This window comes from Xiphophorus hellerii, chromosome 2 (genome assembly GCF_003331165.1).
Source record: "Xiphophorus hellerii strain 12219 chromosome 2, Xiphophorus_hellerii-4.1, whole genome shotgun sequence".
In the NCBI taxonomy this organism is placed as follows: Eukaryota; Metazoa; Chordata; class Actinopteri; order Cyprinodontiformes; family Poeciliidae; genus Xiphophorus; species Xiphophorus hellerii.
In genome coordinates, this window is record NC_045673.1 from 24197685 (window position 1) to 24209883 (window position 12199).

The window sequence follows — 12199 nt, forward strand, 5'->3', positions numbered from 1 at the left end:
AGGCAGGGGCAGGGGGCTTGTAAATTCCTTCTTAAGAGTTTTCCAGACAACAGTGGAGCACGCCAAAACATGCACAAATTACTAACATTTGTTTTGTACTTTTGTAACCATTAAACAATCTTCCCTTCAGTTCAACCATATAAGTGGAGACACATTGTTGATGTTAACATCAGAAAATAATTTACAATTAAGTATTGGCAAAGATACGTTGCCAATAAATGACCTGTGGATGTAATTTTCACAGCTGGGGGAGCGTTGTTGTTAGCAGCTGCTGAAAGTAACTAAAAAAGTTACTTTCCAAATCAAGTCAGTAATCTAACTAAGTTACTTTTTCAAGGAGTAATCAGTAATCTGATTAAAGTTACCTTTTCAAAGTAACCATGCCATCACTGATTATACCGGGCGCGAGCCAGACACGGCCGTTAACGATGTCAACGTTTGCAGCGTGTCTCCACCCCTCCCCCATCTCACAACTTACATTCCTGTAAGAAAAAACATTTTTAAAAAGTTCAATATTAACTTCCCCGTCACATATCAATGTGCCCCTGGGCAAAGCGTTTAACCAGAGGTCGCTAGTATGTGTGTTAGTGTGATTAGGTGAATGTAGCTTTAGTTAGAAGTGGACGGTTTGATTGTCTATTTAAATTTTTTAATGAGGCTCCATCATGTTAAACGTGGTTTTTTTTGTTTTTTTCAAATTATCTGTAAACACCCTGGAAATTTTACTCAAGGTCATATTTTGTGAATCACAGGGGTCCAGGCCAATCTGACTGTTTTTTAATTTAACCTCTGCATTCTATCTACTTACACACTTTATTAATGGCTCAACCTTCTGGACTTTGCCCACATTTTTAATCAGGACGCTTAAAAAAAACCCAACTCAAAGTAAATCGTACTGTGACAAATTTTATTGACTGAACAATGTACAGTAGCTACGATCAATTTGCTACCAACAAACTTCAAGCCACATGACGTTACCATGAGAAGCTGAGTGGGTCACATTGATCAAAGTGTTCAGAGTCTCGTCAAAAACTTGCCTTTTCACTCGACGTTGAAAGGCAGCCCCCAAACTATAAATACACATTTTTAAAAAACAAGACAAAAACATAAATAAACGCAATAAATATATCAACAGCACAACACAAATTGCCCCAGATGTCGATGTTTCCATCATGCTTACCGTTAGGTCTAAATGACCTGAACACAGACACAAAGAAGAGACAAGAGTCAGAATTTAGTTTTACCTGCAGGGAGAGCACAGTGGAAACCCCGTTACAGATTTCGGCCTATGCTCCGAAGCTTCAACTGAGTCTTGCCCTGCTTTTATTAGAATTAGGAACAACCTACTTACATGACGGTGTGCAGCTCTGAAGGGAGGGGGAACAGAAAACAGCTGCACACTCACATGAACACAACTCATTCATACAATCTTCAAAAGCATATTTCATAAGATAAGACTATAGGTTTGCAGTTCCTCTGGGCAACCATGAATGTCTCGTTCATGATATCCTCCTTTTTCACTCCTCAGCAGGCCGCTTCCAGAGTTTCTGCAAACACTTCGAAACACTCAAAGCACTTCAAGACACTCAAAGCACATTATTAAAATGTAAATGCAAAGGTAAATAAAATGGATGATATTATAAAATAAAGGTAAAGCAAATAAATGATAATTAACTATAAAATCCTTCCAACACTTACATATACGTATTTGTTCTCAAAACACTTTGTAACGTAAAGCTCTGCTTTCTGATGACATCATCACTCTCTACTTAAACCTCAAGATTCACCGCTGTGGTTTCTGCACACGTAGAAAAAAAACAAGTAGAAACTCTTCAAGCCAATGGTAAGAAATACAGGACAAAAAGCTCCACAGAGCATTAGTTGGTTACATTACTAGGTCAGTATGTAAGGCATACAAAAAAACAAAAAAATCAACATTCCACACATGAATGCTGAGGTTAACATGAGAAAGTGTCAGTCAGTGCAACAGTTACACAATGTATAAAAAAAAAACCTCTTGAGGTACAAAGTTGTTCAACTTGACACCGAACATTTAAAATGGCCTAACATCAAATTTTCTAATTGGCCTAAAAAAAACCAAAATAATAATAATAATAATAAATAAACATCACTGTTGCATTGCAACCAATCACAATTTTCCTTTTTCATCCACAGAAGAAATGAAACATTCAGGACCCCTTCGTCTGATTCAAGGCACTGTCCAGGCGCGCCCGCATCTTCTCCCTGTGAGGCTGGCTGAGGCAGTAGCCCACGGCCCGCTCCGTGTCCGCGATCCGCCTCCGGAAGCGGTCGCGGTCTCTCGCCAGTTCCTCCCAGTGACCTTTACGGGACGCCTGGCGGGCGAAGGGCCAGGTCCGCATGACGTGGACTTGGACGAGAGGAGAAAATTGCACCTGAAGCGGGAAAAGAACGGAGAAAATGTTACTCCTTTTAGTTAGAGAACTTCATTAAAAATGTCGTTTTTTTCCAAGTTGCACCAATCTAGAGATGGGGCAATTTTCCCCTGATTTAATGTCGATCACTCTAAATGGTGCTTGATGGGTTAGTTAAAAAAATTAATAAAAAATAGCCAATTTAAAAAGAAGCAACACATTTTTCTTCTCATTTTTGTTATAGTCCTTAGAAGGAAATAAAGAGGAATATGGGTTATATCTCAAAATATAAATATTACAAACTGAACACTCTCCAAGTATTTTAACTTTGACTAGCTCTGCATATTCTGGTTTTGCAACACTGCTGAAACTTGACCTAATCAGCACCACAGTCAAATTCTCCTGACTCGCTGGAGTCACATGACCAGGATTAGTCATGACGACCAGAGGCGTTGCTAATCGACAAAAACAAACAGCTCAGCTGAGCCCACAGCGGCTGAGCATGTGTCACTGAAACAGGAAAGAACTCTTATCTCTCCCTTTCAGTCACTAAGAGCAGACACTCCCTCTGTCCAGTTAAACATACACTCAATATCATAATATGTTATAAGAATGTCGCACTGTAAAAAATCTTCCGAGGGGTCATAAAGGGTATTTCTTTCTACTCTATTCTTCAGCTCATTGAGTTCCCCATCTCATTTAAATCTTAATAGAAATAATAAAGTCTATGAACCTTCTTTTGCCTGGTGCCGGCCTTGTTTTCTGTTTTTCCCTCAGCAGGTAACCGAGACGTCGGCTCGGGTCTCTTCCACGGCACCAGTCTTTTGTCCTGATGGCGGTGCTGCTTTAACTTCCTGTCCGGCAGAGGAGGTTTGGATGCTTTTATCTGCTTCCTGGTCTTTGCGGACGGATTTGGATCGATGGGTTTGCGCGATGGCGAGGTGCTCCGGAGGCAAGCCTTGAAGTTCAGCGGGTGATAGGGGTCGTCCTTTTGGCCGAGAGATTCCCAGATCAGCTCTTCGTTGTCGTCATCCTCTGATGGAGGGCGACTACTTTGCCTCTCTGTGTCGGTGTCGGTTTTGGGAGAAGGTGCGGGGAGTGAGGCTTGTTTACGCGCTGAGGGGGGTTTGGTTTTGAGAGAGGGGCTGCTGGTTGTGCTAGCAGTGAAGTATAAGGGGTTGTACGGGTCTTCTGGAGTGCTGAAGAACTCCCAGAGCTTGTCGCTTTCCTCCTTGTCGACGTCGGGGCTGGAACACTCGGAGCCGGCCCAGCTGCTCCAGCTGCTCTCGCTATCAGAGCGACACACCCACGCGTTCAGCCGCGGCGGCCCCATCGTCTCCTCGCCGGCCTTCAGGTCTGCGTCGCCGCAGGTTTTGACGTTGGGTTTACTTCTCCCCATATCAGAGTTGGTCGAGATGCAGGCGGAGAAAAAGAAGGGATTGTACGGATCGCTGGATTTCGACAGAGACTCCCAAAGCTCTTTGCTCTCTTCGCTCTCGAACTCCACGACGTTGGGTTCTTCCTCGCTGCTCCACTGAGAGCTTCTGTCTTCCTCTGAAGTCTCCTGTTTGGATTTGAAAGCTTTGTCGCAACTTCTGAGGCAGGCGTCGCTGGAGCTACAGCCGTCGCTGGACACGAAGATGTTCCAATCGCCGGGGAAACCCACTTTCCAGGTGGACTGGTGTCCGAGCAGGAGGCCGTCGTCGGCGCCACCCGTCCGGGACACAAAGTCGTCGACCAGGCCGCAGCACAGGTCGTCGGCGCGCAGGCTGGAGAGTAGGGCCTCAGCAGTGGCCTTCCCGGCAAACGGGTCGTCGACGTCGGCGCAGAAGTTGGAGAGGGGGTTGGAGCCGCCGACCATGACGCCGTTTTCGCCGTCGAACAAGGATGAGAACAGGAAGGATTCAGGAGTGTTGGAGGCCGTGCCCATGTGCTGGATGTGCTCCCCTGTTTCGTCTGTGATTCTGACGTGGACCTCAAACCTGAACATCTGGAAAACTGGAGAAGAGAAGCAAAATTTGAGAACCTAAATAAATCCAGGAGTAAAAATTAGGTTATGTGGAAGTTAATCCCATCACTTTGTAATACTTTACATTTTTACATCACAGCTATTTCCAGTCAGGACTCATTACATTGCTCTCTCTCTCTCTATATACTAATGTATATTCTAATTTCTTTATGGAAATTACACAACACATTTTTTTTTCCTTTTTACTGTTTCCCGGTATGTTGAACTTCGGGACAGAAGGCTACTAGTTTATAAGAATCAACGGCTGAATTGTAGATCAGCATTAGTTTACATGCCACTAAAAAACAATTTTATATTGTGTCTTCCTGAATATGGACCTAAACTGTATTAAAGTTACTTTCTTCTTTAAAAAATGATAAAAACCCATACACCACTAGACTGAATATATGTTGCACATTTTCCCCACATTTTTCAGTATTAAGAAAAAACAAGAGAGTAGGTAATCTTATCATTAAATTCGCTAAATTTGGGAAAAATGAATAAAAGAAAAAAAAAACCCTTACACAACGTGAAAGAATATTTCTCGCATAATTCAGACAAAAGAAAATGTGACCTTCCGTTTACTCACACGTCAAAAATATTTCCCTGTCGCTAAATTTGAGAAAATGTATCAAAATAAAGAAAAGGAAGAAAAAGCGCTCGTCACATTGCCTTGTTCTTACCTGAAATAAAAGTGTAATAGATGACCTGAACCAGCAACCGAAGCTGTTCCCACAGCACGGTGAGCATCTGTTTTGTCCAGGGAAGAAGCGCCATCCCTCCGCCGCCGAACCTCTCCATGGCCGTCCGCTCTGAGCCGCTCGCGACTGTAGGAGCCATTTTATCCCCCCCACCTCTTTCTTCTCGGATTACGGCCACCGTCACTAAAAAAATATCCTCACGTATTTTGGTATTCCTCGTCCAAAACCAACAGACTCCGCGTATGTGCCGGTGACAGATATGCGTTCGAGTGTTGTCGCTTCATTCTCTGGCTGGTTTTCGCCATTTTCGCGCTCCTCCGTCAAATTTGCTCCAACAGGTACGCCATGTTTCTCTAGATGTTGTGTCTTCGTCGTAGTAGGAGTGAGTGTCTAGTTGTTGCAACAGAGGGCTTTAAATACACGCGGTGACGTCATGTCTGGCAGTGGATTGGACAGCCCAACTGTCAATCAGACTCGGAACGCAGCTCGTGCCTACAGTGACGCATGACGCATAGAAAGTGCCCGTAATTTCCACGGTAACCAGGAAAGTCCTCCGAGCAGCCCCTGATATTTATATAGGCTAAAAACAAGATGACGTAAAGAAAAGGCAAGACTTTCACATGTATCAAAAACAAAATTCTCATCCCTAGAAGCCGTTTCATTTCAGCTAACGCAAAAAAAATATGACTTGGAGCCAACACTGCTATAAACGGAGCAACCACACAGTAATGATGAACCTTTATATGTTTTGTGGGCTTTAGTGGGATATTTAAGCAACACAAAAAAGACAATCACATACTAATGAATTTAAATTGTTTTATTTATTCAAAATGGGTTGAGTTTATGCCACCAGAGCAGAAGCTGTAGAGGACTCACTGTAAAGAGAGAAAAAGATTACAATTAAAGATTGACGCCACTTAAAAACTTATATTCACATGTTAACAGCTTGCCATATATACAATAATGTTAGATAACATAACATTACACATGATTAACATATTGTGCTGCATGTCTATAAAACCAGTAATGCCTGTTTATTAGTTTTGGTCAAGACTGAGCAACTTTTTCAAATAAATGATTACTACAATAGCCTTTGGCTTCAAGTTCAGCACCTTAAACACCAGCATTCCTCTCAAATAATAAAATTTTAGTACATTTCATATCACAGTTGCATCAGGTAGTACAATTTTCCATCTAAAAAGTTTAATATGTAAGTTTAATGTTTATTAATGTAAACAATTGCAAAGGTTTCCAATAATTTACTAATATCGCAGGACAACTAACTTTTTATCAGTGAAATATCCTGCCTGCTTGTCGGGTAATATCCTGGCAAACAGGATATTGCTCATTCTAAAGTTGCCATTGACATGTTCTTTGTTAAATAAAACTTATTTTATTGCTTTGATTTATAGAGCAAGTCCATGCCATATTTATAGAAAAAAGGTATAGGTAGCTGGATAACAACGAAAAAGAATGGTGCGTAGGTAAATTACACACAAAAGCAAGCTAGCTTGAGCCAGACGTAGCCTTGGAAGCACCGGCTGCAGAATCTTGGACCACTAGTCACTCAGCTATAAAGACCACCAACATGAACTTAAATGTGTGAAGGGGACTGGCAGAGATAGCACCAAGTAGCCATTCTGCTAATTTACCTCCAGCTTTTTCTAGCACAACAGAAATATCACAACCCTTAACAGTGAAGAGCAGGACAATGAATTGTGCATTACCTCAAAGCATCTAATGCATTACAAATAAAAAACAGACAAGTTTTCTTACCAGATGGGATACTTAAAATGTTCAAGTAAATTTTACCAAATGTTCTCAAATATAGTCAACTCTTCAACTAAAGTAGGTATAAGGAATGTTTCAGTAAACAGGGAATACATACTACTTCCAGTTAGGGGCCAGTACTCTCTTGGTCTTGTAGTAACGGGCCAGCCTGTGGATCCTGCTCTCAATGAGAATCAGGCGGAACTTGGCATCCTTATCCTGCAAACGTCAAAATGAATAATAATGTGAATTGTAGCGGAAACCTTCAAAATTAAAAAAGACAGACCTTAAAAAATACAAAAACGAGATTTAATATTGTTTAATATCCAAAATTTGAACCTTTCTGTTTCTCTCCAAATGCTTCCTGACCGCCACAGCCTTCTTGATAAGGTGGTACAGATCCTCAGGCAGGTCAGGGGCCAGACCCTTGGACTTGAGGATCCTCAAGATCTTGTTGCCGGTGACGAAACGCACCTGGGCAACACCGTGGGAATCCCTCAGGATCACACCTGAGCAGGGATGAAAAGCAAAAATGACTGGAAAACCAAAAACTCCAACACAATGAAACTGAGTGAAGCAAAAATGAAAGGCTGAATTATCATCACATTCCTGAAATAATGGCCAAAGTCATGTTTTTGGCCTCAGTCATCTTTTGGCAAAAAAAACTAAACAAAAAATCATAAGCCATTATTTTAGGAAGGTGACATTATGCAAACAATGAGTGACAGAATTTCTAGATCATCAACTTTATATCTGAACAAGTAGCAATTTTGAAATACCTTTAGAGATAAAGACAGATGTTTTGCAACACTCAGCTTTGAATTAATTTCATATCAAACATTTTGTCCAGGTCCTTCTAGTATTTGTTTCTCTCTGTAGTTAAATCATTTGATTAGACAGAAAAAGGTAAATCATGAAATACTAAGAAATCAGCTACAATTTAACTGAGTTTTCCTGAAACCTTTCATTAAACCTTTTCATACAAATATAAGAGACCATGAACTCCAAATATTTCTACACAGAAACTTAATTGTCAGGTGTCAAACCAGATGTTAAATGATTTGAATCAGAAATGTAATTTTCCTAGTAAAATAAAAAGTTTCTAGTCAGGCATCTCATTAAGCTCCTCTTTTTATGAACCACAGGAAGTCTGAAAATGTCAATCTACTCAGTACGAGTCACTGCAGTATTTATGATGCAATCGACGGTTTTGAGTGCTATTTAGTTTTCTCCTACATAGTATGAGAACAGCTCATCTTAACTATTAAAAAAAACATTTAAAACTAATTCTAACCTCTCTCAACACAGCATTGACAACAAATTGTGTCAATATGTTGCTGTGCTAAATGTGATATTTATTTGATATTATTTATCTAGATATACTGACTGATGGTCAGTTTCTCGAGTTTCAGGATCACAGTCTGAACATTGATTTTAACTGGCTCACTCAGTGTTAGAGTCAAGATCTGAATGCAAAAAATTAAAAATTATATTGTAAACCTAAAATTCATAATAACCAAATCTTTAACTTGTGGATTGCGATTTAATTTTATTTCCCTCCCAGCTAAACGCTTGTGGTCATTCCCAAGTTTTAGTCTACGCGCGCACACAAAAACAAAAAGACTCCAGGTTAACAAAAGTAACTAAGCACAACCAAGTATGGCCTTTTATTGAATTCATTGCCAGGTGTCCTAAAGTCTGTACAGCAGTCGGTACCAGGGTGGCAGAGGGCTGGACAATAAATCAATAATACATATTGTAATAGACAAGTGATCAATAACAGATAATATGTCTGATAGAATATTCAATAATGTCACTGAAGTCTGATCAAGAAACGCACAGCACTCTGGGAGGGGTAAGCAGCCCAACCTCTCACGGCAACCTACGCTAGGTGGGTGTTACCTAGCAACAACCTGCCTTGAGGACCTTGCACTTACTGCTTAAAAAAACAACAACAACAAAAAAAAACAGAGGATTGGAATACAAACTGTGGATAAAAACAGGAATTGTCACTCCACCAGTTTGGAAGTATTTCAGATATTTAAAGCCAAAAACTAATAAATAATTATCAATAGATTGATATGAAATATCCCAGTACGTTTCTCAGCCACATCGTTCAATGTCTGTATCGGCTGCAATATATTCCCATTTTATTCTCTCCTATTTGCTTCCATGACTTTTTTTTTAGCCTTTGTGTCTAATTAATGTGAGCATCTGCTGCTGTGAAACGGTCCAACTGGCTAAATATTACATTATAGCATCTAGAACGCAAGCATCTATATTTGTAATCTAGCATTACAAATATAGCATCTAGAACGCAAGTCCATAACTATATGAGCCAACAATTATTTCCCTCCAATTCTTTGTGATATGAATCTTTCGATATTTCATGCAGCTCTACTAGGTATGTTATTGAGTGTAGTGTCATGAATTTGCCACTTCTGTCTTTCCTCATTGCTGGGTTTGAGTTTAATGCAACAAGTGATTACTGTTCCATTACAAATGATTAAAGGGAATCATACACACAATTTTATTTCTCATCTTTTTTTAAAAATCCCCGTCGTTAGCTCAAAACTGTCATTCCAGCAAAACTAATTACTTCAAAGAGTTTTTTTTAAATGTTTGCATAACAGAAACTACTCTTAATCAGGTTAAACTTTAATGTTAAACTTTGAAAAATTATTAGATTTATTACCGACAAATGACAACAACAATGGGAACTTGTAAAACATTTTTTCCTTTTCAGATTTCAATGTAGATTTAAGGCAAACTACCCCAGGCTTTTAAAATGCTGTAAGATCATTCAAGATCTTAATGAAATCTGAAATGTCTGCAAGCAAAAAATATGAAGAAATAAATAATATTGAATATTACTGGAATTTTGAGTTTATCTAAAACAATCACCAGTTCCTCAGTCTAACCAGTTTCAGCACTTTTAACATTTTATGACTTACCAATCTGAGAGGGAGTCAGACCCTTTTTGGCCAGCTTGAAGATCTGCTCTTTAACATCATCAGATGTGAGCTTGAGCCACTATGAGAACAACATCTGCGTTATTAACCAGAACAACGGACCATCAGGGCCGATCCAGTAGAAATATAAGGCGTACTTACAGTGGGAACACTGCGCCTGTAAGGCAGAGCTGACTGGGACAAGCCCTTTCTGAAAACGGAGAAAGAAATAATTTAATGAACAGTTTGGGGAAAACACTAAAGGCAATCAGTACAACACTTACTATATTAAACAACACGGTAAAAAGCCATTATTGAGCTCGTGGAAGCGAAAAGGCCAGCTAACGCTAGCTTCAAACATCTGCTAACGATACAAACCGAGACCAATACATGCATTCAGAAACTTTGGCTTCAATAACTTAAACGTGCATGAGCTTCGAAGATTTCTTCGGCTGAAAATATATAACCTGTAAGATGTAATTATAAAGTAACGCTCCTCTGAGCCACAACTGTGCCGAGTTGCTAATGTAAGCTAGCTAGAAATAGACAAGCATCTGAAGGTCCGTCTATGTTTGCTTTTTATTCGTTTTGCGACGATGTAAAGTTACATTTTTTAAACCGCAGTCGACATTTATATGTTTATCAGCGTCGTCGTGAGACAAAACCCGACCTGCCGCCGTTTAAATCTAACTTTTAATGTTAAGAAGAGAGCTCACCCGGGAGCGTGCATGCGACCCATGATGGCGGTAGAGGAAGAGAGGCCGCACACGCGACAGAAGAAACGATTTTGCGCCTGCGTCGGAAGTGACGTAGTTACGTGAGACGGCCCGGTTTCCGGTAGGCGCTCTCATAAAAAGTGGCTCTGCTTTTTTGATTATTAGTATTTAAAAAATCTACCTAATAAAGTTTTAAACTGTTGTATCGTTTAAATGGAAATGCCCTGTAAATTCTCCATCTTTATTTAGTTGTCCGTTCCCGAGAAAGCTGCGCGTTATTCATCATTGTTCCGAAATTCTTGAAAATTCAACATAAATATCTGAATAGTTTTAGACAAATAAATATAACTGGCCACTAGAATTTATCCGCTCTACTTTACAAATAATAAGAAAACTAAAGATCAACTTAACCATTGCTTTAGTCATTTTTCTCAGATACAGTCGGTCAAAAATGAATGTTAACCAATTCATAGCGTTTAATAAATGTCACGTCGCTTTGTAACCACAGAATTGCATGCATGATTATTTGGAGTCAAGCTGTGGAATAATTTGAAAATGTGGCTGAAAGATAGATCAGTTAAAAATAGAAATGTAAATTAACATAATTTTTTTTTTTACAAGATATTTAGAAAAAGGTGTCTGAACTCCTCCTCAGATATACACATATGTATATGTGTCCATACAAATGTGTGTTTTACAGTATAGTTTAACTGAATAGGCTTCTAGTAAAATTAAGATGACTATACGTTTAAACAATTTATTAAAGCCATTCCTTTTTATGTGTCTGCATCAGGAGTCTTGGTGATACAAAGAGACATTTTTGCCTTCAGCCCAACTAAATAAAACTTTAAAGCTGCAAACATATATTTGAAATATGACAATTTTTTCACGATTTTTGATAAATATTTACTACATCAAACATTTCTAGCTTGCACAGGATAATATTTCCAATTTTATTTCTATTTTTAGGTTTTAAAATAATAAAACATTTTGCAAGAGTTGATATAATGTGTTCTATGGAATATTTTTTCCACGTAGTTTCTATCTTAAATTGGGTAGAATTTAAAATTTGCTTTTTCAGAAAGTCACCACAGCGTGGCTCCACTATTACCCCTTTAGCAACGTTTTTACCAGCATGTCAGAGTAGTCCTTATAATGAGCTCAGCAAATGCTCCACAAGATATTTGCTAATTGCTGCTGGCTAGTCTGAAGGAGCTGAGAGGGGGAATCACGGGTTGAGGACTGTTGTGTTAGGCAGAAGCTTGGAAACTGTAGCTGTGAGGAGGAGCTTCATCCTCGAAGGCGGAGCTAGGTCCATCCAGCCGTTTTGCACCGATAAATGGTTGCCATGGAGATGAAAGGATTTCTCAAACATGCATGAAAACATCATGGTGACACTATGTTTTAGATGACTACAATATTATAACATGATATAAAGCTAACGCCCACCCCCCCAAAAAAAAACAACAACAAAGAAGCAGATTTTACATAGTGCTGCCTCTTTAAATGTTTGGCCATAATTACCATTGTTGAATTTGAGGGGAAAAAAGGGAGAACCGTCTGACACACAAAGGGGCGACACCATCATGTACTATTATTCTGCTGGAGGAGGAACTGGTGCCCTTTACAAAACGTATGAAATCACCAAGAGAGAACATTA

The 12199-nt window shown here is 39.5% G+C and overlaps 2 protein-coding genes and 1 non-coding gene across 3 annotated transcripts; all 3 read right to left on the reverse strand.

Annotated features, from left to right (window-relative positions):
• Positions 1-892: 892 nt before the first annotated feature.
• LOC116736758 (protein phosphatase 1 regulatory subunit 15A) lies at positions 893-5575 on the reverse strand. The gene is made up of 3 exons (XM_032589505.1): positions 5085-5575; positions 3127-4391; positions 893-2414 (listed from the first exon to the last, which is right to left on the reverse strand). Exons 1-3 carry the CDS (start codon positions 5239-5241, stop codon positions 2190-2192), a joined length of 1647 nt encoding a protein of 548 aa, XP_032445396.1. The 5' UTR covers positions 5242-5575; the 3' UTR covers positions 893-2189.
• A 329-nt stretch (positions 5576-5904) lies between these two features.
• rps13 (ribosomal protein S13) lies at positions 5905-10648 on the reverse strand. Its single transcript, XM_032589518.1, has 6 exons — positions 10540-10648; positions 9986-10034; positions 9827-9905; positions 7212-7381; positions 6991-7091; positions 5905-5977 (listed from the first exon to the last, which is right to left on the reverse strand). Exons 1-6 carry the CDS (start codon positions 10560-10562, stop codon positions 5944-5946), a joined length of 456 nt encoding a protein of 151 aa, XP_032445409.1. The 5' UTR covers positions 10563-10648; the 3' UTR covers positions 5905-5943.
• Positions 6699-6826, reverse strand: LOC116713193 (small nucleolar RNA SNORA19). Its single transcript, XR_004337818.1, has one exon. It is a non-coding gene; the product is annotated as a small nucleolar RNA SNORA19 (small nucleolar RNA).
• Positions 10649-12199: the final 1551 nt, after the last annotated feature.